At 34.3% G+C, this 27,235-nt stretch overlaps 1 protein-coding gene across 1 annotated transcript; it reads left to right on the top strand.

Annotated features, from left to right (window-relative positions):
• The first annotated feature begins 226 nt into the window (after positions 1-226).
• Positions 227-27,235, top strand: LOC132145103 (enhancer of filamentation 1-like). The gene is made up of 7 exons (XM_059555833.1): positions 227-440; positions 12,266-12,637; positions 20,436-20,534; positions 20,611-20,742; positions 22,514-23,620; positions 24,652-24,741; positions 26,277-27,235. Exons 1-7 carry the CDS (start codon positions 429-431, stop codon positions 26,823-26,825), a joined length of 2,361 nt encoding a protein of 786 aa, XP_059411816.1. The 5' UTR covers positions 227-428; the 3' UTR covers positions 26,826-27,235.

Below are 27,235 nucleotides of genomic sequence, written 5' to 3'. Positions count from 1 at the left end.
ATCTAGGACAGTGAGCTCATACTATAATCTGTTAATAACTGCGCTGTGTTATTTCCGAGGAAATATCGACGCCGCCTTTTATGGCTTATAAAAAGTTTTCACTATTTGAATTCCGCAGCGTCTAGTCCGCTGACTGCGGTGACATCACGATCCACGAGTGGGTCCTGACCAATGAGTGTGCGTTATGCAAATGAGCTCGCGCAGGTTAGCAGAGTAGTGCGCGCTCCTCCCGCTCGCGATAGATGAATACACAGACCCTCGAGCCCGCAGCGCATTCACCGTTATCACTCCGTTCCTTGCGATACACAGTGAACATGGGCATTATACGCGTCTAGTCTCGTTTAAACGCTAAAAGAAGAGTTTCTTCTGACCTTGAACACGGATTTTGTTTCTTACTGGAGTTACTGAAGAGCGAAAGACGCGTAAAAATGAAGTACAAAGTAAGTGACTGTCCATTCATGCGAGCTATTTCCGTAAACTAACGTTATATTGGAACTCATATGTTTACTAGAGTAAAACGTGTAGAGTTTACATGTTTATCAAATTTAGAATGGATTTCTATGACTATTTAAATGAAAGCGCAACTGTTCTTCAACTTTGATAGATAGATAGATAGATAGATAGATAGATAGATAGATAGATAGATAGATAGATAGATAGATAATATGCAAAGAGGTATAAATTGTACATTGTACATTATATTACCTTTATTTATATGTGCCATTATTGTGTGAATGTTTATTATACTGGGGCAAATTATGTAAATTCAATGGAGGATGTGATTAAGCTTCCCTTTTAGTACCAATGGTATCTCACTAGTTAAATACTCCTCAACTTGACAACAAGTCTGGCTCCAGCTCTGAACAGGAGTCATTTGTGTGCGTAACCAACCATTCATTTATTGCATGGCTGGTATGATCCAAAAGCAAAGTGCAAATCACATCATTTATTACAACCATGACACAAAAGCACTCTTTGAGCTCTATTGTAGCAAGACTTGTAATAAATGATGTGATTTACACTCTGCATTTTCAACTCAGGTTACTCGGAGCCACTTGAGGATATATGGGGCCATTCATTAGCCCAGTCTCCAGCCCCTTTTCCAATTTGAGCCTCACTGCGATTGTGTAATGTGTTGTTCTAAAGCAAACAGCATGCATTTTGTTCAAAGTAACAGGGTTGCTGTTATACTAAGTGTTCCTGGTGGAGACAGAAAATAAAAACGCTCCAGGATTTTATGTGCATGTCCATGTTTGATTTGTGCATAGATTGCCCTTTACACTGGGACTGTTTTCTGAGAGTGATTTTATAGCCGTCATTCGAAAATGATGAATAGACTCATTAATAAATTCTATATGTTTATACTTGTACTTATTTGATTGTTATTTAAATTTGATTTGATAATTCTTTGTGTGACATACAGGATGAATATATGGCTTTAGACCACTTAGAATATTGTGCATGATACTTATCACTTTAATGATACTTTTATGGTGCTTATTTAATAATTTTATAGCTTGACAGCCTCAGACCCCATTCACTTTCATTATATATTAAAAAAATTGACTTTTTAAGTAAAATGACCTTTTGTGTAAAACAGATAGTGACTTTAGCTCCGCCATACTTTCAAAGCGTTTCCCAGCTGATTTTGGGGCACTCAAAAGTGTGCCTAAACTTTAGCTAAATCTGTATTTCCAATCCAAGTGCACATTGCATGGGGGCAGATTTTCATTCAGGAGAAACTTGGCCGTTGTGTGCGATTCCCTCTCACATTTGCATAGTCTTTGAGGCTTTCAGCCCTTTGGGAAGATTTGCTTCCTACTTTGGTAGGAGGATCGAGTGGCTCTTCCTGAATGGAATGCTTTTGTCTGCTTCACACTATCTGGGGAATGTGGAGTACTTGGACACGGACTGTTAGCGCATATCAGACTGTTTGGATTCCTCTACAGTATGGCAATGAGCCTCTATTGCGATCTCTCTCAAACATGCTAACCAAAGCTGCATGTAGTGTCTTTATCTGCAAGAATATATTAATAATGTGAAATAAAAATGAAAAAAAAAAAAAAATTAATAAAAAAAATTTCAGAAGCCGTTAATCTTCAGTGTCACATGATCATGTGGAATCATTGAATGGTGATTTGGTGCTTATGAAACACTTCTTATTGTCAGTTTTAAAGTTATTCTGCTTAATTTTGTGGATATTTGCAAATTCTTTATTGAAAATTCAAAATAACTATTTATTTAAAAAAATATATATATATTTTGTACACTCAAAAAAATTCTAGGTTGTTTCAAATAACCCAGCTGTTGGGTAAAATTTTTACAATACAAAAGTTTGGTATAGTCCACATTTGACCCAAAGATGGGTTTAAACAATCCAGCATTTTTTAGAGTGTAACATTATAAATGCCTAATATTTATTTTTAAAGAAAATATTCTTATTGACTAATCTAAATAAAACATGTTTTTTTAATTAATTATTATATATTTTTAATCTATATAAATAAAAAAATAAGAACATAAATACATTAATTAATAAATAATAAATACTTATTTAAAAAGTCAGAAAGTTTTTGTGAGTTTCACCCCATAACTTCAGAGGAAGTTACATCAAAACAGATCCAATTTCCTTTTATCTCCTGTTGACACAGAGAGCTCCTTTGTTTTGCTGGCATTTCTGAAACTTTTAAAGCATCTTTGCCTCAGAGACTGGTTTACTTTGTGGATGACTTTTACCGGAGGGAATTAGAGGGTCAGGGCCGCAGGGGCAAACTGGTCACGCTGTTGTGGTTTCTGACGCAGAACAACTGATGTACATCACCCTGAGTGACACACAGGCTGTTTTCGGTTCACGGTCTGATAACTATCTGCCAAACAGAGTGGACAGACAGCTGACGGAATAACTAAGGCCATACTTCCTCAGTTTAACCTGTTTACTTCCACAAGCACTCTTAAAAAACAAAGGTTTCTTAACTGGTTCTTTTGGGGTATCAAGGAAGTCCCTCACACAGTCCATGAGGGGACGTACTGTTGTTAGTTAAACATGAAGTTCTCACCAGAGCCAGTTTTCCACCTTTAGAGCAATGAAGACACTAAACAGACCTCATCTTTCAGTCACGTGGTCCACATCTTGACGTCACACATCACAAAAGTCAGTCAAAACCAGGCCTATGTTTTCCAGCAGGTGCGCAGGTGGGAGAATATACATAACACACAAATAATCCTCAAACAAGCAGACCTGTATGCCCTCTTATTAGATTTCAGAGCTCATGTAGCCTGTTTTAACAGACATGGGGATCTGGGAACAGTTTGAGACTGTTACGCCATCGATTTTCCTTCAGGAGCACATCGAAATGAGAGCCAGCCCCTCCTTCTAAACACCCAGCCACACTCAAACATCTGTACCCTGCTTTCCTGCTTTCTTTTCACTCTTATGTAACTGTGGCACAAATAGCCTGACAGGCAAAAGAACTGATTAGGTGAAGTAAACGTTCTGGGATTTTTTTTCTTTCTCTAGGCTGTAGACAAAGTAGAGGGTTTTGTTTGGAAATGTACATTGTTCTCAAAGTGTCTGAGGAGAAAAAAATAGGGGGTTGCCCCACTGAAATGAAAAGAAATGGCAAATACAAGGCAGAGAAAGGGTAAACGGTGATTTTGTGAGTTTGAAAGAGAAAATTAACATCAGTGATTTTTATATGACAGCAACATCAAAGAAAGGAATGATCTATCTCATTCCTAGATTAAACGGAGACCACAATAAAAATTGTGCTTAAGTCTCCATATTTTCGGAATTTAATATTACCCTGCAATCAAATGGTAACTTAATTTCCAATATGGAATAAAAAAAAATAAAAAAGGTAATTGCAAGTTTTTAATCTCTCTCTTTTTTCTTTCTTTTTTTTCTACAATTGAGAGCTTACATCTCACAAATTAGAATATTTGAGAGTTTATATCAGAATTTTCTTCTCAGAATTGAGTTCATATCTCACAATTGCTAGTTCTTAATTTACAATTTTACAAACTTTTTATCCTGATTCTGTTTATACTAGAATTTATACCTTGCAATTCTAAGTTTCTGAAATTAGTTACGAGTTAACCTCATAATTCAGAATTTTTGTTTTTGGAATATGTTTATATCTCACTTTTTTTTCCTCAAAATTGCAAGAAAACAATTAGATTTGTGAGATATAAACTTGCAATTGTCAGTGAACTTGCAATTTATTGATTTTTTATTCCAATGGCAGAAATAAGCTTCCCACACCTAGTGTTTCGGAAACATTTGTCAAAATAGTCAATCAAAAGTGAGAGTTCTTATATGAACTCGATATAACACATTTCTCATCAGATTTGTCCTAATTATAGAAAACATAATTATATAGATAACCTTATTATCTTAATGAATCAATCCATATTACTTCACACTATCATCAAAAATCTTGTCTGCATTATTTCTCTAGAATTTTAGCCAACGATAAGACAGGATTGATAACATAGCTTAGAACTCAAACTCAATGAAGATCAATAACATTTATCTTTAGGTGTGTGGGAAGTTATTAAATATAAAGGAACTCACTGAAAGGTCTTTCAATTTAAAATCACTTCTCGTTTCCATCTATTGGAGAACATTGGAGTATGAAGACTTTTGTGTGAGTGAGTGAATGTGTGTGTCTGTATATTCATGTGTTTGGTCTGTGTGTGTGTGTGTAGGCCACGTCAGGGTGGTATTGTGGATAAAGAACACTTCTCAGCAGGCATTCCACATTCCCCAGTGTAAGAACAAGGGCTATTCAGAGAGCAGGTCTCAACCAGCGCTCCACAGCACAGCTCTGCTCTGTTTGAAAGGCACGGACAAAGAAAAGAGATGATTCTGAAGGAGCCGAGAACCCTCCTGCATATACGATCATGGGGGGTTGCAAAGATGCATCAAATAAGAAACTGTGAACCTTTCAGAACCGTAACCCGCAAAGATGTTAAAGAGCACACAAACCCCCAATATTCAGATTAGTGACCCATATATGAGATTCAAAAGTTTATTCATCAAGCCTGGATTTTGTGGTTATAGTCACACACAAATCTTCAGAATTCAGATCATAATTTTTCCAAAATTGCCGACAAACTAAGAAAGCCAAGAGTTTGCTTGCCTCCAGTGAAAGGTAAACTAGATTAGATTGATCCATTTGAAATCCGAAGGAGGATAGTTTGCCTTTTGTGGTTATTTAGAGCGATTATCTGCAGTCAAAAGATGGGATGGCAAACTGTCAGATAAGAGGAACTTTGACAGCTGCTAACGAGGGAAGCTAATAAGGTTGACGTGATAGTGTGGGACTGTTTCCCTTGAACTTTGGGACTTCTCTTTATTTGTAGTCATCACTATTTAAAGACTAACCTCATTCTTCTGGAAATTTTTAATGGATTTGTCATTCATTGTTAATTTCCAGTGTTTAATTTAGTTACTTTTTTATATTTATGTATTTGTAATTATTTTATTTTGTATTATTTATTTCTGTGTATTTAAAAATGACTAGAAAATAAGCAAAAAAAAAAATATATATATATATATATATATATATATATATATATATATATATATATATATATATATATATATATTTTGGCTTTTTTAATATATGTTCATAAGATCTTTTGTCATCTTTTGTCCTAGTCAATATATATATATTTATATATATATATATATATATATATATATATATATATATATATATATATATATATATATATATATAGACACACACACACACACACACACACACATCATAAACTACATTTCTCTTTTAAAACATTTTTCAGATGTAAATATTTTTAGCATTGTGGGCTCACTGCTAAAAAATAACAGGTGTTGTTTTTCTAGTGTTTGTCTTGTGACACACAGTGGTTTCTGAGGACATATGTTTTTCTGCTTCATTTAGACATGTCAGAGCGAAACAGGCTTGCCCTATTGACCCAAAATCCTTTGAAAGTAATTTACAGCAAGCTCATGTACTACTTATCTGTGCCCGACCACTACAGACTTTCACGAGAAGTGTGAAATTGAGATGACATTTCCCGTTCTTGTCCCCGCTGTGACATCATAAATCTATCCCACATCCAAGTCGCTAGCTGGTTTGGGGGGGATTATGGCTTAGACTATCTCCCACAGGATGAGTGAACCCGATTACCTCTCCTCCCATTTACACTGTCTCCTTCAGTATTTGGAGGCCTTACAAATGCAGCATTATGCAATTTTTATTGCCAGCAGCTATACCTAATGATTAAATAAAATTCCAACCAGTGAAATTTTAGTGTCTTTGGGATAGTTTTTTATTAATTTGTAAATTTAGTTTTTATTTGTACATTTTCACTTTCATTTTTTTGTGTTTAATTTAATTTAATTTTAATGTATGTATAATTTATTCATTTTGGAGTTAGTTTTTATTAATAGGTGGTGAAATTATTTTACATTTTCATATTTTATTTCAGTACATTTTTAGTAATTTTGTTGCATGTCATATTTTCTTTAATGTCTATATAGTTTTGAATTATGTATATTAGTACACTAAGTTAAACTAAATTAAAATGAGAAAGGTTTTGTTGGGAATAATCTGAAATAAAATAAAATTAGGGTTAAGGTCAAGTCAAGAGCTATCTTTCTAGTTACAACAAGGCTTGTAATGATAGAATGAAAAAGCCAAATAACTTTTTTTTTTTTTTAATTTTTTTTTTAACAAAGGTCAGAAGATTTTTGAGGGTGCACTCTTGTCATAAATTAATCTATTACTTTTCCTACATAATTTTTAACAAAAAACATTGGTAAAATATATATTTGGGAGTCTTAGACCTTTCCAACGATATATAGTTTGTCAAGATTAGATTAGATTTAATTGTAATATAGTGAACTAAATGTAGGCGTCCCGTATACGGGACGGGGTGACAGTTAAAGGGTTAAGACTCCATGTGGTTTCTTTAATAAGCAGTTACGATGTAAAATTTGCATTTTATTGCAATTATTATAAGCGTAAATGTCATTACGCCCCACCTACAACAATCTGGTTCTGGTTTTCAGAAATTATGCTGAGAGGTTGCCAGTTTTTGGCCACCACAAGTCTTATTTTGTCCATGCCTACAGCATTTGAACACCAAACTAACCGTAGATTTGTGCAAATGCTCAGAAATGCTAGTGTGGTCTAAAGGTGTTAAAGAAAAAGTCAGCGCTGTATGATTCTTTGAGGTTGCCATGTTGGCTGGGCTGTGTTTGTTAGGTGGTTGGTGGGCGGGGTTTTTTTTGCTGGTGTTGTAATTCGTGTTGTCGGCTTTAGTGTGGGCGATCACTGATTCACAGTGCTGAGGAAAAGGGAGGGATAACTAATACTAACATCACACCACCACTGAAATGAGACAACCCTTTTTTTGTGTCTCCTTCCAACCTTTTATTGATTGGTCAAATGCAAAGAGAAACATGGCATGACTACTACAACATAGTCAAAATATGTGTCACTATGAAATCAGCCCCCCGGTGGGAGTTTCCAGACTGTCAGCGTTCAAACCAACAGATTTAAAGCTAATTTTACTCTCATGCTTGGCTTGTGATCATTCTGCAGCTGCAGATCAATTTGTTGCATTTGTTTTATACTCTATCACTGCATTGTTATGAGCTGTTGTTTGCAGCAGTCTAACTGAATATTCTGTATTTTTATCTTATTTTTATTTTATCTTTTTTTTATTGTCAGTAGAATCTCACAAAACCAGTCAAGAACATGTCCATGTCATATTCACCCCACAATTAAAAGAAATCAATTAGAAATTATGTTTTGCTTTTCATATTAGCTACATACTATATGACAAATGAAAAATGACTTTAATTCACAATGTGTTATGTAAAATTTTCTGAAAAAATCCCCAGTCTCTTTGATGCATGTTCTAGCTACCAGTTGTTCATGTGTAACTTACTGTATGATAGAGAGCATTGATCGAGCACTCCATTGTGTTTTGGCTTCAGGCATGAAATTATTGATCAGGTTTTGCTGCTATTATTGTTATCGTCTGTTTGCTAAAGGCAGTTTAATTGCAAGTAAACTCACATGCAGCTATCATTTCTGACAAAGCATGACATATTGCATTAAGGTGTCAAGACAGACAAACTAGCTCAAGAATTATCTAAAGTAAACGCAACCCTTCCTAACCAGTCCCTCGAACGTCCTTTTCATTCGACATGGCCAAACTCTTGTTTATTCAGTGCAATGGCCAAGTTGAGTCATCAGGTCTGTATTAGAGTTATTATGGTAATTATCTTCTATATTTATTCGAGTGAAATGAGGGTAAAAGGTCCTGGTTCACTAGTCCTATCCACACCACCCTCCCTCCAGGGGAATGTTAAAGTGAGCTGGCCTTAATTCTCACACCAATCCATTTCACTGGAGGAACACACCACTTTTCGCAAGGTAGGGGGTTTGCGTATTGGCCATTTAATAATCTTTTTTTGCATAGTGCTTATTTGAACCCTGAGGGTTTAGATTTCTGCAGTGTTTTGGTGACTTTGGCAGTGTTGTTGGGGGAATTGTTTTTTTACGTGCTCGTTTACTTACTTACATAATCAGCCTTGATGATTTTACTGGGGCAAAGCCAAAAACCACCCAATGAGAGTGTACTTGAGAAGTAGGGAGGCTTTACCGTACTCTAGTCATTTTTGTTGCGCACTGGTTTCAAGTTCTGTGCTGGTTAGCACGTATTCCTCAACATACTTTACTATATAAACACAAACTGTCTAGCCACAAAAAAAATAAAAATAATATTTTTCTTTAGGACTGGATGAGCCATGAATTTCCAGAAAGTCTCTAAACATAGAGATGATGTAAAGGCTTTGCTCCAGGTATGGATACCAGAAACTTAAACTTGGCCAAATGAAATTCCATTTGCATTTCATCCAATTTATAATGTAAGCATTCAGTGTTTTATGATGTAAATGTAAATAAAAAAAATATATATATTGATTAAAGGGATATGCCGGTGTCAAATTTTCATGTTGCGATTAATTGATAATGCTTTTATCACGGTATATGGTATTATCACGATGTTGAAATTTAGTTGCAAAAAAGTGTTGTCACAATACAGTATAACTGGTTTAATAACTTTTTTTTTCTTATAACAAAAATAACTGGACATTTAAATGCAATAAAGCAATAAACAAAAATGTATTAAGTGCCCATGATAACAATAGCGTGCATATAATTAATTATCGTGATATATCGCATTACCGAATACCGGCACATGTCTAATTTATTACAATGCGTACTGTATGTCTCACTCGTTAATCATATAAAATTAAGCATTATATCGGCCATCATGCTCATTGAATATGTATCATTGGTAGATTTTAATATAATTTCAGTTTCATCATTTAAATTGAATGAGTCTGAATTTCTTTATCCTAAATCAATGTTGTTTTAGTGTTTTAGTATTAAGTTTAATTTAAATTCAGTTGTATTTTTGTTGTTAACTAAAATAGCCCTTTCCTGAATTTGTGGTTAATTGTTTTACAAGATGGCCAAACCGTTCATGAGTCCAGAAAAATACCCTATGTCATGTAACTTTACAGCTCAATTACAGACCACTTTCTGGACATTGTTTTAACATTAAAGGGTTGGGGCTTCCCAGACCATCAGAGCAGGTAATGTCTAACACTTGTGTGTAGTGGGACAAGAATAAACCAATGATTAGATCACTTTATAATGCTTTGCATCCACAATATCCAGATACACCTGTGGTTTATATGCATGCACATACACCAGTGGTTTATATGCACGCACTGAAAAACTTAAACCTTAAAAAAATCTAATCAGAGTTACTGTTACTGCATTGATTTATCTCTGTTTGTTTAAGTCTGTTGCCATCCAATGAGATTACAGATTGAATTATCACAATAAAGGACTGGAATTTTTATTTTGGATGTAGATAACACGTGTTTTGACACAGTCATCTCTGAAGTGGAAGGTAGTTGATGGCTAATTTGGTCTTACAGATCAGGGTTCATTTTAAGATGCACGTCAAATGTTTGTGAAATGTAGTAGCCTACTTCTTCTAAAAGTGTTGCACTGTAGTTGTAGTGAAGTTAATTTCTTCTTTTTGCACGGAAACTTGGCACAAGAGGAAACATGTTGCTGTGATAGTGAATGCTTTGAATGGAATATTTCCACATCAGTTCTGCTTACAGACTTCACTTTGCATGTGTGTGTGGAGGTGATAATACCAAGAATGGCTTGAATGATTCATTTGCTTTATCTACACACATCACATACATTTTTGACACTTTGCTTCTTCTTAGTATTAATCTTCTGAGTAAAAACTATTTAGTGATATTTGCTAAGGCTATTGAGAATACCTTGGCTGATAATAAGCATTAGGGCTTTTTCAAAGTGTTGTTACGTGTTACTACTTTCATGACATTCAATGAAGCACTAGTTTAAGCTTTGGACACTCTACAACTAAATTTAGAAATAAAATAAAGTGGTTATGTGACTTTCTCATCAACTATTTTCTCATGCCTTTTTTGATTCTCTGACTTGTTTCCTTTTCAGTGAACTGTTTTTGTATTATTTTTGAGCAAATAAGCCCTAAACGGGCTGAATGCTCAGAGCTCAACACAAAACGCTCCTATTAGACAATGGTGACACTAAAGGTCATGTTCTTAAGCTCACTGTATTAGCATGTCGTGGTTTTCTCAGCGGGGGTTGTTGTCATGCCCTAATGCGGGTGACCGAGGCCTTGAATGTGAGACAATAGCCATGCGACCAGACGCCCAATCACAGATAGTGATGCTTCTCAAACAGGAAGGTTCACGTGGGAACCGGTTTACTTAGCATTGTGGAAAAGCAGACGAAGGCACACAATGTCAGCTGAGACAGAACTCAAGGAAAAGCTGATAGACACACTGTTCAAAGTGTTTGTAGGACCGTTTGTGTTTGGCCCATGGGAGCGTTAGTGACAGACTGATATGTTGGCCAAGATAAAGCCATATTGGTCAAACACAATATTACATCCCAAATTACCTTAGAACTGAATTATTTTCTTTTTTTATGATTTGGATACATTTCCAAATATAGGCATATGTTTAGAATTTGAATCTGAGTGAAACTGAAGCTTAAAAATCTAGTTCTGTCCTAAATATTTACAGTGGTGCTGTATGATTGGGACTTCAAAATTATATTAACCATGTAAAGCCAGATATAAAATATAATAGTTGGAAAAAAAAAACTGAAATGGAACTGTTTATTGAATTTTTTGAAAAAATATTTTAAAAAGTGTTGTAAAAATGAGTGTATCAAATATGGTACAGTAGGCTTCACAGGGTTAAGCTATCACAATAAAAAAAATACATTTGTGTATTTTAATAAATAAAAATGCCTCCACGTTACATGCATTTTCAGTATTTTTTTTATTTTATAAGTAATTAAACATTTTGAAAATTTATGAATTATTATATATTTAGAAACAGAAGTGTCATATATTTAAAATAAAATATCAGAATATTATTAAAAATATAAAATATTTAAATATAAAAAACTTATTTATTTCTATTTTAAATACTTTTCTTTCCTGATTTGCAGGTAGCTAGGTAGCTTTTAGGTAAAATATAATTCAAATACACTAGACCTGTGGAATATTTTTTTTTCTAAAAGTTTAAACTAGTATTACAAGAGAGAGTGTGATATGAAATATCCTGTGGACTGGCACAATATGAACTATATTCTGCCAGCACTGTTCTGTTTTTTTTTTTCCTTCCTCAAAGTGGTTTCTAAATGATTGACAGAAAAATGGTTTTCCAGCATAGCCCCTCTGAGAAATATGTTTTGGCTATGGAGTCAGCAAGAAGATTTTATGATTATTTTCCTAGTCCAGTGTGGGTCAACTCGGCCAGACGTTCAGTTTGAGTTATTATTGAGACGCAGTGGATGAAAAGGCTTCTTTTGAAGGGAACTCCCAGAAGGCCGCCGGACTACACAGATAGAGTTACACGGATGTTTTTTAGACATCTAATTCTGATATTATAGGAAACCGTTTAATATTCCAGCCCACAAGAACCTTCTGAATAAGTCCAAAAATCACTGCTTGTAATCATATAATATGTCTAGATCATGCCTCAATGATTGTGATAATACTGAACATGAATATGATACTTGAGCTGGCTAGCGTTTATGGTGAGTGTTTTCTTATGTAAAATCTGGAATGTTAAGTGCAACAGCATCATAAAATGTTGTAACTTCATTCTTTACAGAATCTAATGGCTAAAGCGCTTTACGACAATGTCCCGGAATCTCCAGAAGAGCTGGCTTTCCGGAAAGGCGACATCCTGACCGTCATCGAGCAGAACACTGGTGGTCTGGAGGGATGGTGGCTCTGTTCACTCCACGGCCGTCAGGGCATCGCACCCGGCAACCGCCTCAAACTGCTTATCGGACCAATGTTTGAAGGACAGATGCCTGCATCCCTCTCCCCTCCACAGGGTCACTCACCTCAAGGTGTGTACCAGGTGCCACCGTCCCACCAGAGCCCACAGGGACAGGGCATCTACCAGATCCCTCCATCTCAAGATGTGTACCAGGTTCCACAGAGAAGCGCACTGAAAGCTGATGGGACTCCCAGCAAGGTAAACTGAACTACAGAAAAGATGTTCTCCTCGCGCTTTTTGGTAATACTTGTGGTGAACATGTGGCATGTGTTGTCAAGTTTAAACATTCATCTAGTGTGGCATTCGATTGTGCAACAACCTTCCTTTGGACATTGCATTTTTTACTCTTACAAAGAAGTACTGTGGAAAAGTATTGGAAATACCATGGCATTGTTATATGTCAAAAGTTTGGACACGACTACTTTTTCTACTCATTTTAGAACACTTGAAACATTAAAATGATAAAATAACTCAAATGTAAGTATGGGGATTCCAGCTTTACACTCTTTGGAGATTAAATCATTTTACGGAAGTGCATCTTGGGATGCTTTTTAAAAGTTAAACTCAAATATTACTCAGCATTATTATTTAAAAATCCTTTGAAGTATCACATATATGAATATGATAATAACGAATAACCATGGTCTATACATTACCAGCTAAATGTGTGGACACACATCACTCAGTTTGTTTCTTATGAGCTCAAAAAATATTTTGAGTTTATGCCTAAATATTTTGTAGACAAATACAGTACTCATTGTGCCTTTTATGTATTTCTTAAGCTATAGCCATTATGAGAAGCCATGCAAAAACTAAGGTACTTTTTTTACTTACTAGTTTTAGTTGTGTTTGAAATAGTGTATAATAATAATTAAATAATAAATAATAAAATTAACAATAAATAAATGTAAAAAAAAAAAAAAAAAAAAAAAAAAAATATATATATATATATATATATATATATAATTATGCATTTTTTTCTTATTAAATGTTATATATTATATAAGTAATAATAATCCTAGCTATTTACAGTGGCTGGTTAACCCATAAGCCTGTTTTATAGTCTAAAGCGTCTCCATGAGCAGCCAAAAACCAGTTTGGATCGAAGTTGTGTGCACACCCTGCCCTGCCCTGCCCTCCACCGCAGCGATGAGGCTTTATGTTTAAGGGCTTTATAATGTCCTGTCGATGTATCGGGCTGCACCGGTGCACTGAATAGGAAAGCCACAGCATGGATGGAAAAATAAATAGAGGAGATCAGGCTACTGCACATGCTGAGAAAGCATAAAAAATGAAGTGTATGTCAGCAGGAAGAAAGGGATTTCTGTGTCATTATTAAAAGATCTCTGCTTATTTTCACGTAAAACTTGCATATCTATGGCAACCCATATGGCTGCATGATGGTCCAAAAACGAGTCATATTTGAGAAATACTGTTATATATGTTAAAAATGTAAAATTTTATATTGCAACTGAAATTATATTATATTATATTATATTATATTATATTATATTATATTATATTATATTATATTATATTATATTATATTATATTAATTTTTTAATTTTAGTTTTATTTACAAATTTATTTAAATTAAAAAATATGTTTAATAAAAATTATATTTATGTTTTTATTGTTTATTTCATACTATATAACACTGTTTAAAATATTTATTTTTATTTAAATATTTAATATTTAATTTGAGTATGATAAACATGTAACATTTCATATTTTGGATGATAATTAAAGACGGATATTATTCAGATTCAGCTGTCTTTCCAACTATACAGACACATATCTTGTGTTCATAAACACTCGATGAAAACATCACTCAGGCAAACTCATAACACTGAGGTCATGTCTGAGTTTGTCGCTTTAAAGTAGAGGTTCTGCTTCTGAAATTAAGCGTTTAGAGGGTTACTAGTCTCTGACGTCAGTGGTGTTGATGTTAAGGTTCGGTCCGTCCACCTCATATGATCTAGAGATGGATGATCACATGGATATAGGACTGTCTTGTCTTCAGCAAAGGTTTATCTGGCTGTTTTGTTTGGTGGGGTTCAAACAATTGTTTGTTGTTTTCCTGAGGTTGGCATAACAGTTGGCCAGCTCCAGTAAGAGTGAGGTAAGAGGGTGTTCCTAGATCTGTAAATGCAATGCTCAGTTGACGTACTTCAGACATAAAGTTTGGCACACAAAGGTGTGGCATAGCGGAAAGTGCAACAAAAATAACAGTTTCCTTCCTGCTCTCGCTTCCTGTGCTGAAAAATATAAGTGATCCCTTTTTTCAGATCTATCGCTAAAAATGGTGATCAGAATTTCTGTTGAATTTTATACGATGCACATCCTGACCTTCACAACTTGGCCAAATCAAAAGTTTAAATACAATACAAGTTTAAGACTAGTAAAAACACTTAATCTTTGAACAACAATGTCTTTACATTTATTATTGTGAATGACTGTTAAAAATAACAACGGTTTCACTATGTAGGTCAACACACACAGTATTCCTGTTAAAAATGCCATTTTATTAAATTCAATTAATATTTAATGAGCACATGTATAGATAAAATGACCCTTGGGCTGAAAATCCTTGATTTTGATTATATACCCGATCAAAAATGACCTTTTAAAACTTCAATCAGTAAGGCCTATTATCAGTAAGTTCCAAAATAAATACATAACTTATGATATTTACATTTATTCATTTAGCTGATGCTTTTATCCAAAGAATATTTTGAAAGAAAACAAGACTGAATCCATTATTTGGTAATGATATAACAAGGAACTTAAAAGCAATGTTTTGCAGGCTGGTCAATTTGACCCGGGAAGTGTATCATATGGTGAAAAAAAAAATTTAAATATGAAATGTTTGTCATAATGCAGTTCTTTAAAATTCTATATTTAATATAATAAAAAAAATTATATATATATATATATATATATATATTATTTTTTTAACAATGTTATATAGTATGAAATTAAAAATAATATAATAATAATTATAATATTTTTTTTTCAATATATATTTACAAAAATGATCCAAAATATGGTTTTAGTCCAGTACAACATCATTAACTAGCATTGTCTTTTTTTTTTTTTTGTTCTTTTTTTTTTTGTCATCAACATAAAATTGCATCAACAAAATCTTTTTAAACTTCCCAAACAACTAATATCTAAGGACCTGAACTGCTCTGAGTTGTCATCTTGTAATTATGGTCGTTCCGAAACGTCATGAACATTGTGTTTCTTACTAGGCTTAATTCTAGAACATAAAGTTCTCGAATGTTTAATTTGATTCCAGAAAGTGTCTATTTGTGCTGTAGTGCAGTTATGCTCCTGGATGATGTGTTTGTTGCTGGCACAGAGCAGGATTTGGGCACATAATGACACACTGTAAGGTTTGGTTGCTGGAGCGAGGCTCTGTCGAGGAGGGCGGCTCTGTCCCTGCCTGACCTGAAGAGTACAGTGATCTAAAGCTGCTCACAGCTGCACTATTCATGCCAGCCAGAGCCTGGCTCGAGCGAGGGCCGTCTCTGAAATTTGCACAACCACACAATGTCCTTCACAGACTTATGGGTAGAGATGAGATCTCTCGTCCCATTTGTGCCCGAGTCTGGTTGACACCACAAATTGACGCTGTTTTATGAAGTAAAGCAGTTTTTGTGACTTCATACACACCTTTCCAGAAAATTCTGAGCTTTGACATTTCCAGACTTAAGAGCAATGTTTTTTTTCAGGCGTCTTTTTTTACGTTTCATCATAAGTCACATTATAAATCATAATTTACTTCCCACTCTGTGTCGAGGCTGACTGTTATCACCAGGTTTAACCAGGTTTTGTTCTCCTCCTCCCGTCTTGTTTTGAGACGGCTAAGCCAGATGTTTTTGTTTGTAGGCCTACACCTCAGTCTCCAGGAGATATTGTAAAGATTTGTTGGAAGTGTAGGCAGGTCACATGTCACCGCACCCTTCTGTGGAAAAGTTAGAAAAAAGTAGTAGAGCATTATTTGTGTGACTCATACTTGCTAGTTTATTAGCAACTAGATTTGACGTCTTCATTTATACTATGCATTATTTATTTAAAAAATATTAATACATTTATAATTGTATATTATTTAATAAAAAATATAAATACTTTTTGTCTAAAAATAAAAATGTATTATATTAATAAAATAGATGACTAATATATATTTAAAAATTAATTATATTTTTCAAATATAATATAATATAATATAATATAATTTTTTATTTAATAATAAAGTAATTTTAAATTGTATGTGCATACACAGATATAAACTTATATTTTATTTTATACAGTTTATATTTAATTTTATTTTAATTTAAATATTCATGCATAAATATACACTTATATTTTATTTAGAAAATAATTTAAATAATGAACTAAAATTAATATATGTAATATTATATATATATATATATATATATATATATATATATATATATATTGCATTGTTTAAAAATGAAAATATTCACACATATACACTTAGAATTTATTTAAAAAAAATGCATTTAAATAATGAACTAAAATAAATAAATAAATAAATATATATACAGTAATGTAAAAATTTTATATTTAATAATATTTAAAAGTAAATATTTATTTTATTTTTAAATGAATAAAAATAATTAAAAATACATTTTATATAAAAAAAAGTAAAATTTAAAGTTATGTAATTTATTCTTATATTATTTGTAAAAACACATTAAATTATTTAATATTATTACAAATAAATAATATAATATTAAAAATATATAAAATAAATTATGTAATATTAGATATAGATTAGGTGTGAAGTTGTTCCACCTGTTTTTAGTTTGGATGTGTCGCAAGCCCCTGTGATCTGATCTGACCCAGAAGAGATGCCATGACCCCTTTAGTGTGAGATGCATGGCTGTGTTTTCCCTCCTGCGGAGATTACAGGAAATGCTCAGCGGAGTGGTAACTTATTTCCAAATGACCACTGGACTCTTTCAGCACAATTCATTCCAGTTTCCGCATTTCAAGTCAACAGTCCTGTTTTTGCTGCCGCCCACTTGTTAATAATCAAATACAAACTGTTGAAATCAGGGTCACTGCTTAATTGATGCATCTCATTTAAATAATCACCCAACCCCATCTTCTCAATGCACATCTATAAATCACGGGGTGTGTTTGAATGCTTCCATGTGATGTAAAATTAATTATGGCTCCTTGTATTACATTAGTACTCCTAAATTAGCAGGAAGTCTTTGCACTTTTCAGTTTTATGGCTGTCATGTTGGAGATCCCTGAGGGTTTGACATTTAATTGCCTTCGTTGATGAGTTCGACTTATTAATGGGACAGAGCTTTTTCTGTCACAGGAACAGAACAGATGTAAAGGGACTGGAGAGAGAGAGACATAACAGATCAAGATGGAAGATTCCAGATGATTCTCGAGATTTGTTTTTTTTATTCTTTTTATCCAGATGATTTTATCCAAAATGATTTTCCAGCTCTATTTACTTGTTAAACGTGACTCAGAGCTGCTAAGTGAAGTCACTGTTTACTCAAACAGCTTTCGCCCCAAATGGCTGGTAAGAAAAACACGCTTATGTCATGCTGATTTTTTAGTGCTGTTATTCTCCAAGGACAAAAAAAGAGGCTCCTGCAGCAATCAGATTGGTCTCAGGTTCAAATGTGATCCGGTCTTAGTCACGCACTGCCAGCCAGGGTGTAACCGAATCCAGGGAAGGAGTCACCTGAGCGGGACAGAGTGTTTGCTTGATATATATATATATCAAGATTCTAATATATTATATGTAATAATAATAATAATATCTACTAATATATATATATATATATATATATATATATATATATATATATAAACTATAGTATAGGTATATATAGGTATATAGTTTTATACTATAAGATTTCATAAAATGTTATATTATAATTTATATCAAGATTATAATATAGATTTAATAATAGTAGTACTACTAATAATTTTTTCCCCCTGAATACTGTAATTAGGTGAGGGGGAATATCCTTAACACGCAAGTGTGAGATCGATCAGATCACTGACGTGTCCCGTTCTCCATTCATTCCCACTTCATTTTCCCAGGATTTCTGGGATTTTATGACTGGTGATTTATGACTGATGGGAACAAGCCGGGAGATCTGGGTAATTGGTGAACTATGCTGAACCTGGAGTTCCAGAATGCTGATTTATGAACAGGAATGTCATTGATGTGCACCTAAACTCACAGAGTAAAAATGAGAGTGTGACGGTCGCACTTATGAAAACCATCTGGACGTTCCCATCTCTGGAACTCTGTGTGTCTGGAGGGGGTGCTTTATATGAGTGCGAGTCTTCGAAGAAAGACATTTCTCCAGTTTAAAAGACATTTCCAGTTTAACACAGCTTGGATAAATACATAGGCTTAGGAGTCCCCAACCTCACTTATGAAGATACCGCTGTTCATACCTCCTACATGCCACAATTATTACGATAGAGAGAGAGAACTATAGGATTGAGAAAATTCTTCCTCTTAAAGAGGCTTTGCTCTAAAACTTAACTTAAATCTAAACAATATTTATTGTTTTATATTATTTAAAATTATGCAATACATTTAATATATTTAAATCTGTGTTTTTATTTTATATTTGTCATTTTAAATTAAATAAATATATGCTGTAATGAAATGTATATAATGTGCTAATAAATAATGCAAACATAATGCTAAGAAATAATCACACAAATATATTTTGTATTAGACATTTTTGTGCTTAGAAATGAGAATCACTATTTCTTTGAGTTCCTGCCAATGTAGATCATTCCAAATCAATCACTTATGAGGTCTCAGTTGGGTTGGAAGGCAGCTGTCTATGTAGGTGGTAGACAGCAAGGCAGCCCACTAGGTTTTGGAACAGATCTAGAGTCTCTCAGGCAGGAAGCAGTATGGTTCCTATTTTCGAGACCTGTCAGTGACCCGTGAGTGTTCTCGTGTGGTGACAGCGGTGTGTGGTTTATTAGCGGAGCGTTTGGGATGAAGAGGGGGGCAGATTTTGGAGAAGAACAAATGGAAACCAAGTACATTCCAATGATGCTTTTGTCTGTCTGATGCAGAAGATGGCTGTGGAGCATAAAAGATGGAAAGAAAACTGGAGGAATATAGAGAAAACTGATAGATTAAAAACGTACATGATGACACAAATATTATTTGGAACCGAGAAGGCATGTAAGACAGAGCACCTGTTTGCAGTTGCATTAATCTAGTCGCGTACACAATGCACCATATTTTCACCGTAGCCATTTTGCATGTTGCCTGTTGTTTCTGAACAACAACAGCTTTTTGTGATTTAAAAGTGAGTTTAAATGAGGCATTATTATTCACTATAACAGAAAGGTTTATAATATAAATTCTAAAAAAGAGAAGAAAAAAAATATATATAAATATGTATATATATATATGTGTGTGTGTGTGTGTGTATGTGTATGTGTGTGTGTGTGTGTGTGTGTGTGTGTGTGTGTGTGCATGTAAATTAAAAACAGATTTAAATATATTTCTCATATATAATTTTTATAGAATAATATAATTTAGTAATATACAAAATATTATTATTATAATTTATTAATTAAATAATTAAATATTCCATTACTTGATACATGATAAATTATGTTATTTATATTACATATTATATCATACATAATTTTAAATAAATAATCAAAATCTTCATATATTGAGTATGTATATATATATATATATATAGACAGTATATATTTTATTAAGTTTACATTTGAATAATACTTCTTACTACTACTGTTCATGCTTAATGTTAAGAATTAGAACAGATTTCTTATGGTTGTGAAAATGTTTTTTTGTAGAGTGTTCTCAGCCTCAGTTTCTCCTACATGTCAAGAGATCCTCAACTAATGGCACTTTTTTATGATATATTTCATCTATGAAAAAACATTTTTGGCTCTAACTTTAACATATGTGTTCTTGTTTCAGGTGGTGACCCCAATCCGCGTAGGGCAAACATATGCTTACAGTCCTGCGGCAGATTCATCTCATGACCTCTACGATGTTCCTCCAGTTCGTCAACAGGGGGTGAGTGTCATTATCGATAACACGTGCTCATGTAGATGTCTGCATACATGTATTTATATTTTAAACACCCACACAGGTGTACGATATTCCAGCGAGCAAACAAACTGGACCGCACGGCATCTCCAGAGCCCAGGGCCTCTACGACACACCACCTTCCCAGGAGCTGCGATCAAAAGGACTGTATGACATACCACCAGCATCACAAGGGGTATATAATCTTCAGCGCATAATATTCATTATGATGTCATGATAATTAGTACATGCAAATTAAGAATTGTTTATATATATATATATATATATATATATATATATATATATATATATATTAGCTTTAAGTTTGTTTTCTATGCAGTATATTTATTTATATTTATATATATTTGTCTGTATAGCTTAATTTTTAGTTCAGTTTTATTTATTTTAGTACTGTTAGTACAGTTCAGTCTTAGCTAATGTAGTTAAACTAAATAAAAACGAGAAATATTGCCTTTGCAACTAGCTGAAAAAGTATGTATATTTAAGTTTAATTCATTAAATGTGTATTTTACTTCAAGTAAAATAAAAAAAAAGTTTATGCTTTCATTTTAGTTAACTATAATAACCCTGATGCAGCCCTTGTTCTTTGTCTTGTAACCGAACGCTGTTATTTCCCAGAAATTTTACAAAGAAATAAATACTCCGCTTTTTATTACTTTCCCCTGGTTAGCAAATTAAAGCCTAGCTTGCCAGTAATGTTGGAGTCAAACTCAGAGTAGTGCTCTTAACTCTGCTGAGAGGTCAAAACAGAAATAATTGTGCTGAAGCCCCGCTTATGTTTCACCGCTGATCCTGGCGAAATGTGGCGAAGCACACTGAGTTTGTTTGAAATAAACTGGATGTATGTGGAAGCTTATTATTAGAGTCCTATTTAATTAAGGTTTGAGGAAACACGGACTCACTTTGAAAGATAGATTCTACACTTGACAGAAATCACTTACAGGCCGCTGTGTTTATTTATTGACCAGTGTCCTGTTGGCATGCCCCATGTACTCCCATTACACTCTCAGGTCAATGCTGGGTTTCATCCTTTAGCTAGATGGCAGGATTTTCTATGTACTATTCAGAACTTCCATAAAATGCAGAACTAGACTTATTAGCCTGTCAGTGGCTCAAACTTGGTGCTTATTAGTGTTGTCAAGATATTGGGATTTCCCCTTTTGATACAATACCATACTTTACAATACAAATATTAATATGCAATACTATTTTCAATACCACAGGGAAAAGTTACGCAATATTAAGGGGCATAAAATAAACAGTATCTAATGGTTACTACTGACCACAGAAATAAAAATTTGAGTAATGATTAGAACATCGTAATTGTGGCAAAATGCATCAGTTGTGAAATGATTCAAATGTAGCTGTAAAGCAGCATTAAAGGCAATGGTGTCATTATTCAGCTCAGTTTAGTTCAGTGTTGATTACATTTTGATTTAACAACAGTAAAGTTTATCAGTTATGGAAAGTGTCGATTCAGCTGTAAAGCAGCTTTACAGAAGACAAGTGTGTTGTTCAGTTCAAGTCTCTGTTGTTTCAATTCAGTTCAATAAGTGTCAACGCTAATCAACTATGAAACAATTCCAAAAGCAGCTCTACAGAAGATAATTGTAATTATCCAGCTCAATTAGGTTCAAGCTTTTGTTCTCATTCGATAGTGTCAGTGAAGTCAATCAAAATATTTTCTGAACATCAACTGTCTTTTAGATGAGATGGCATAGTAAAACCGAGCAATGGCATAGTAAAACTTACCCCAACTGAGCAGCCAAAGGCAACAGTGACAAGACACAAAACATTTATCGCCAGTGTAGGTGTATCAGTACTGCAGAAAATGAGTGCTTAATCCATTTCAAATACTCAATATTGATAAGCAATTGATGTTTTTGCCAACACTAGTCCTTATAAGCACATGCACTTCATGTTTAACCAAACTCCCTCTTCCACAGGTGTACTCAACGCCACCTTGCAAGAATAACATTGCACAAGACGAAGGGAGTTACGACTTTCCACAACCTTCGAAGCACAAGCAAGAAGGTATATATGACGTTCCACCACCGTCGCTCTCCAAAGGTTCCCCATGCTCCAACTACGACTTCCCGCCCAGCTCCGAACAGATGTCCCGAAAGGGCATGAACAACAGCGCTGGCATCTACGACGTTCCCGCCAGCCAACTGGCCGCAGGTGGATCTCAAGACTTGTACGATATTCCACGTGGAATGCCGCAGAATCGACACGCTTCTTCTGAAAGAGACAGAAATAAATCAGTTTACGATATTCCTCCAGGAGACACTCGGTTACTCGGTGACGTGACTGAAGGCGTCAACCGCTTGTCGTTTTCCAGCACGGGAAGCACTCGCAGTAGTATGTCGACTTCCTCTTCTTCCGCCGGATCGCCCGCCGAGGCCCGGCTAGCATTGGATCTAGACTCTGCGGTCCAGAGGTTAAGCCGTCTTCAGCAAGGTCTGGAGTCTTCAGTTTGTGTGCTGCAAACTCTTGCGGCATCGCCTCACTGGCGAACGTACAGCTTCATGGAGCGTCACGCCAATGAGGTCCGTGTTTCATTGGAGCGCGTCAAGTGTGCGCTCACAGAGTTTCTCGTATTTGGCCGTGGAGCGGCTGCGAATTGCACCACGTTGTCCAATCCAGGTTTGCACTCCAAGTTGCGACGCCAGTTGCAACGTCTAGAAGATTCCCATCAGATTCTTCAACAAACACACCAAACTTTAGAAAACAATAGCTGGGCGCTTAATGTACTAGTAACGGGCGCCAAGCATCAAAACAAGACTGATGAACTGGAACGTTTTGTAATGGTGTCGCGGACAGTGCCTGATGATGCCAAACAGCTGGCTTCAACAATAGGGGGCAGTGCAGAGCTGCTTTTCCGAAGAGCACCAATAGAGGGCATCGTTCATCCCTTTACTTGCACCCCAACGGAGGATGACAGCTACGGAGCCAAGACCAAACCTTTCCCCGTATCTCAGGACAAAGCAGACATGAACAGAGAGAAGTGCGTTAAAAGCTGGATGGAAGATTATGACTACGTCCACCTACAGGTGAGAATCATATCTATCTATCTATCTATCTATCTATCTATCTATCTATCTATCTATCTATCTATCTATCTGTCTGTCTGTCTGTCTGTCTGTCTGTCTGTCTGTCTGTATGTCTGTCTGTCTGTCTGTCTGTCTGTCTGTCTGTCTATCTATCTATCTATCTATCTATCTATATATTTTAATGCAGATTCTTAAAAGCAATTAACAGGTATTTAACTAAAAAAACTAATTAATGAAATTTACCTGCACACGAATAGTTTAACCCTAACATTTTTATTATAGAAAAACTTTTTGTTCAAAATTGGAGTTATTCATTCACTCTCATTTATAACTCACAAATTTACCAGCATTAATTAATTTCAGTTAAATAATATTAATGACATTTTATTTTACATTTTATTTTAAGAGTAAATACATTGCTCAACTGTTTATTGTGATATTAGCATTGTTTGCCAAGTCAATATTCAGTTTTGCTATTGTTCATGTTTTTGTGACTGGACTTTTATGATGCATAGCAGACAACACAACAAACGAAAATAAAATGAATGTAAAAACAAAAATGAATGCTACAAAATAAGGCTTAATCCTGACTGCAGAGATTAGGAATGAGATCCCTAACATTTGAGCATGCATAAAGTGACATTTACATATATGCATTTAGCAGACGCTTTTATCCAAAGCAATTTACAGTGCATTCAGCACATACTATTTTTTTTTTTTATCAGTATTTTTTTTATCAGGCATGCTGTTGGGATCCAGATCTAAGCATGTATTTCAATCTCATGCAAAAGGCTAAAAGAGGATAGTTTAGAAGCTACCAGAACAGGGTTTTAAAGAAAACAAAAAGAAAAGATTTCTTATTCAGATTCAGTTCACAAGACAAATAAAGATAGACTTTCTAATTTGAATTAAAAATGGATTTGTTTAATACCACAGTGGCCTTTGGCTGCTCACTGGAGCATTGAGGTGCTAGTTTCTGCTTTGAACCAAATTGTTTCGACTTGCTGACTGACCTGTTGTTATTTTTGCAGGGAAAAGATGAATTTGAACGTCAACAGAAGGAACTTTTAGAGAAGGAGAACATCACCAAACAAAGCAAAGTCCAACTCGAACAAGAACAGGTAAACGACACATGTACATAAACATCATCGGCTTGTGCATTAGTCATCAATAAACATGGAAGTAGCTTAAGAATCATACAGAAATACAGAGTGACAGATGCTTTATCAACCTCAGAATGGATCAGAATAGAAACAGAAGAACACAGTTCAGTTGTGAACACATTAGGTGAAAGAACATGGTGGTGAAACCATTTGTTCCTGTTGCATATAAACTTAAGCCTAGAGAGCTCCCCATATAAAGTTGAAGATATTTACACATTCTTGTCAAAATCAGCCAAAGAAATGTTTTCAGGCAAAGAAGGTTTTCTTTTTTTTTTGCAAAGAGTAGTTTGTATGCTTTTGAGATGGACACAAACTACATAAGATATCTTCAATATATCTTTAGCATATTGTTTTGCGTATATACACTACCGGTCAAAAGTGTGGGATCAGTAAGACTTGTAATATTTTTTAAAGAAGTCTCATCTGCTCATCAAAGCTGCATTTATTTGATAAAAAAATACAGACAAAAAACTGTAACCTAGCAAAATGTTATTACAATATAAAATAATGGTTTCTATTTAAATATCCTTTAAAATATAATTTATTTTTGTGATGCAAAGCTGAATTTCCATCAGCCATTACTCCAGTCTAAAGTGTTACATGACCCTTTTAGAAATCATTCTAATATGCTGATTTGTTCATAGAATTATCCATGTTTGCAACAGTTGTGCTTGCCAAATATTTTTTGGAAACTGTGATACTTTTTCAGGATTCTTTGAATAAAAAGTTTAAAAGAACATAATTTATTCAAAATATAAATCTTTTCTAATAATATAAATCTTTGCTATCACTTCTTAACAATTTAACACATCCTCGCTCAATAAAAGTTTTCATTTCTTTCAAAAAAGAAAGAATATAAATGTACTGAAACCCAAACTGGTATTGTATATTGTTAGAAAAGATTTATATTTTAAGTAAATGCTCTTATTTTTTACTTTTTATTCTTTAAAGAATCCTGAAAAAAAGTATCACAGGTTCCAAAAATAATATTAAGCAGCCCAACATTTTCCAGCACTGATAATAAATCAGCATATCAGAATGATTTCTGAAGGATCATGTGACACTGAAGACTGGAGTAATGATGCTGAAAATACAGCTTTGGATCATAGAAATAAATTAGATTTTAATGTATATTAAAATAGAAAAACTATATTTTTTATCATAATAATATTTCACAATATTATATTTTTTAATGTAGTTTGATTAAATAAATGCAGCCTTGATGAGCATTAGATACTCCTGTAAAAAACATAAAAAATCATTCTGATCCCAAACCTTTGACCGGTAGTGTGTGTATAAATATATATATGGTTCACTTTTATACCTGAAAAATACTATATTAGAGTTATTTATAAATAAACTATACCTTTATATATTTTTCCTATTTTATTATTTAAAAAGTTCCACCAGAAAAGACATGCACTATTTACATGCATTTTTTATGATAATGATAATTTTAAATAGTTCTAATTCAGAATTTCTTTCTCTCACAGCTGAACCAGTTCAAACAGCTCGAACAGGAAGTGATCAAACCTGTAGAGAACGACATCACCAAATGGATCTCCCACCAACATTCAACAGGCTCCTCATCTTCAGACTCCTCCTCTAATTTCTCCATGGGAGGCGGCGCTCCGATGAGTTTGCGTGATCGCCAACTGTTAGGCTTCTACGCGGACCAATGCGAACAGCATTTTGTGACACTGTTGAATGCGGTGGATGCTTTTTTTGGCTGCGTAAAGGCTGGGCAACCTCCACGAATCTTCGTTGCGCATAGCAAGTTCGTCATTCTGAGTGCCCACAAACTTGTGTTTATAGGGGACACTCTTTCGAGACAAGCCTCGGCGGCTGAAGTGGCGAATCGCGTCATGAACTTAAGTAACATGCTGTGTGAGATGCTAAAGACAGTCGTGGGGGCCACCAAAATAGCGGCGCTTCACTATCCCAACACGGCCGCTGTGCAGGAAATGGTAGATCGCGTGACGGACCTCTCGCACTTGGCGCAACAATATAAAGTGCAGCTCTCGCAGATGGCGGGATTGTGATGTCATCAGCATAATGTCACTAACTTCTGAACAAAGACTGTCATTTTAACATATATATTTATACTCCTATAGATGCATCACTGAAAGTTGTCTTTTGTAAATAGTCCTGCTTTCTGTAAATATTTGGCTCTATATTTTGTGTAGATTTGTTTTATATAATAATAATGCTAATAATATTAACTGAATGAATAGAAATTATTGAGACTTGCATTTGTAGAGTGACCGTTAACTTTCCTGATCGTTTTGTGTATTAGGCACCTTACAAGTTGTCCTTAACTGCTAATTATTGTGTATTGCTGAACTCCAGAACCCACAAAATGGAAATAGTTTGTTTTGAAAATGTGCTGTATTGTGTGACAAACTCTGCCGAGAGAACAAAGTAAAATATTTCTCTGCCTTTGCAATAAAAA

This window comes from Carassius carassius, chromosome 8 (assembly GCF_963082965.1).
Source record: "Carassius carassius chromosome 8, fCarCar2.1, whole genome shotgun sequence".
NCBI lineage: Eukaryota > Metazoa > Chordata > Actinopteri > Cypriniformes > Cyprinidae > Carassius > Carassius carassius.
The sequence above is the reverse complement of the archived record's forward strand: the minus strand, read 5'-3'. Positions and strand labels throughout refer to the sequence as shown.

Excerpts from the sequence above, each read along its gene's own strand:
- LOC132145103 (XM_059555833.1), top strand. Across the intron at positions 12,638-20,435 it reads CTGATGGGACTCCCAGCAAG|GTGGTGACCCCAATCCGCGT; the intron begins GTAAACTGAACT and ends TTCTTGTTTCAG. Across the intron at positions 23,621-24,651 it reads ATGACTACGTCCACCTACAG|GGAAAAGATGAATTTGAACG; the intron begins GTGAGAATCATA and ends TTATTTTTGCAG.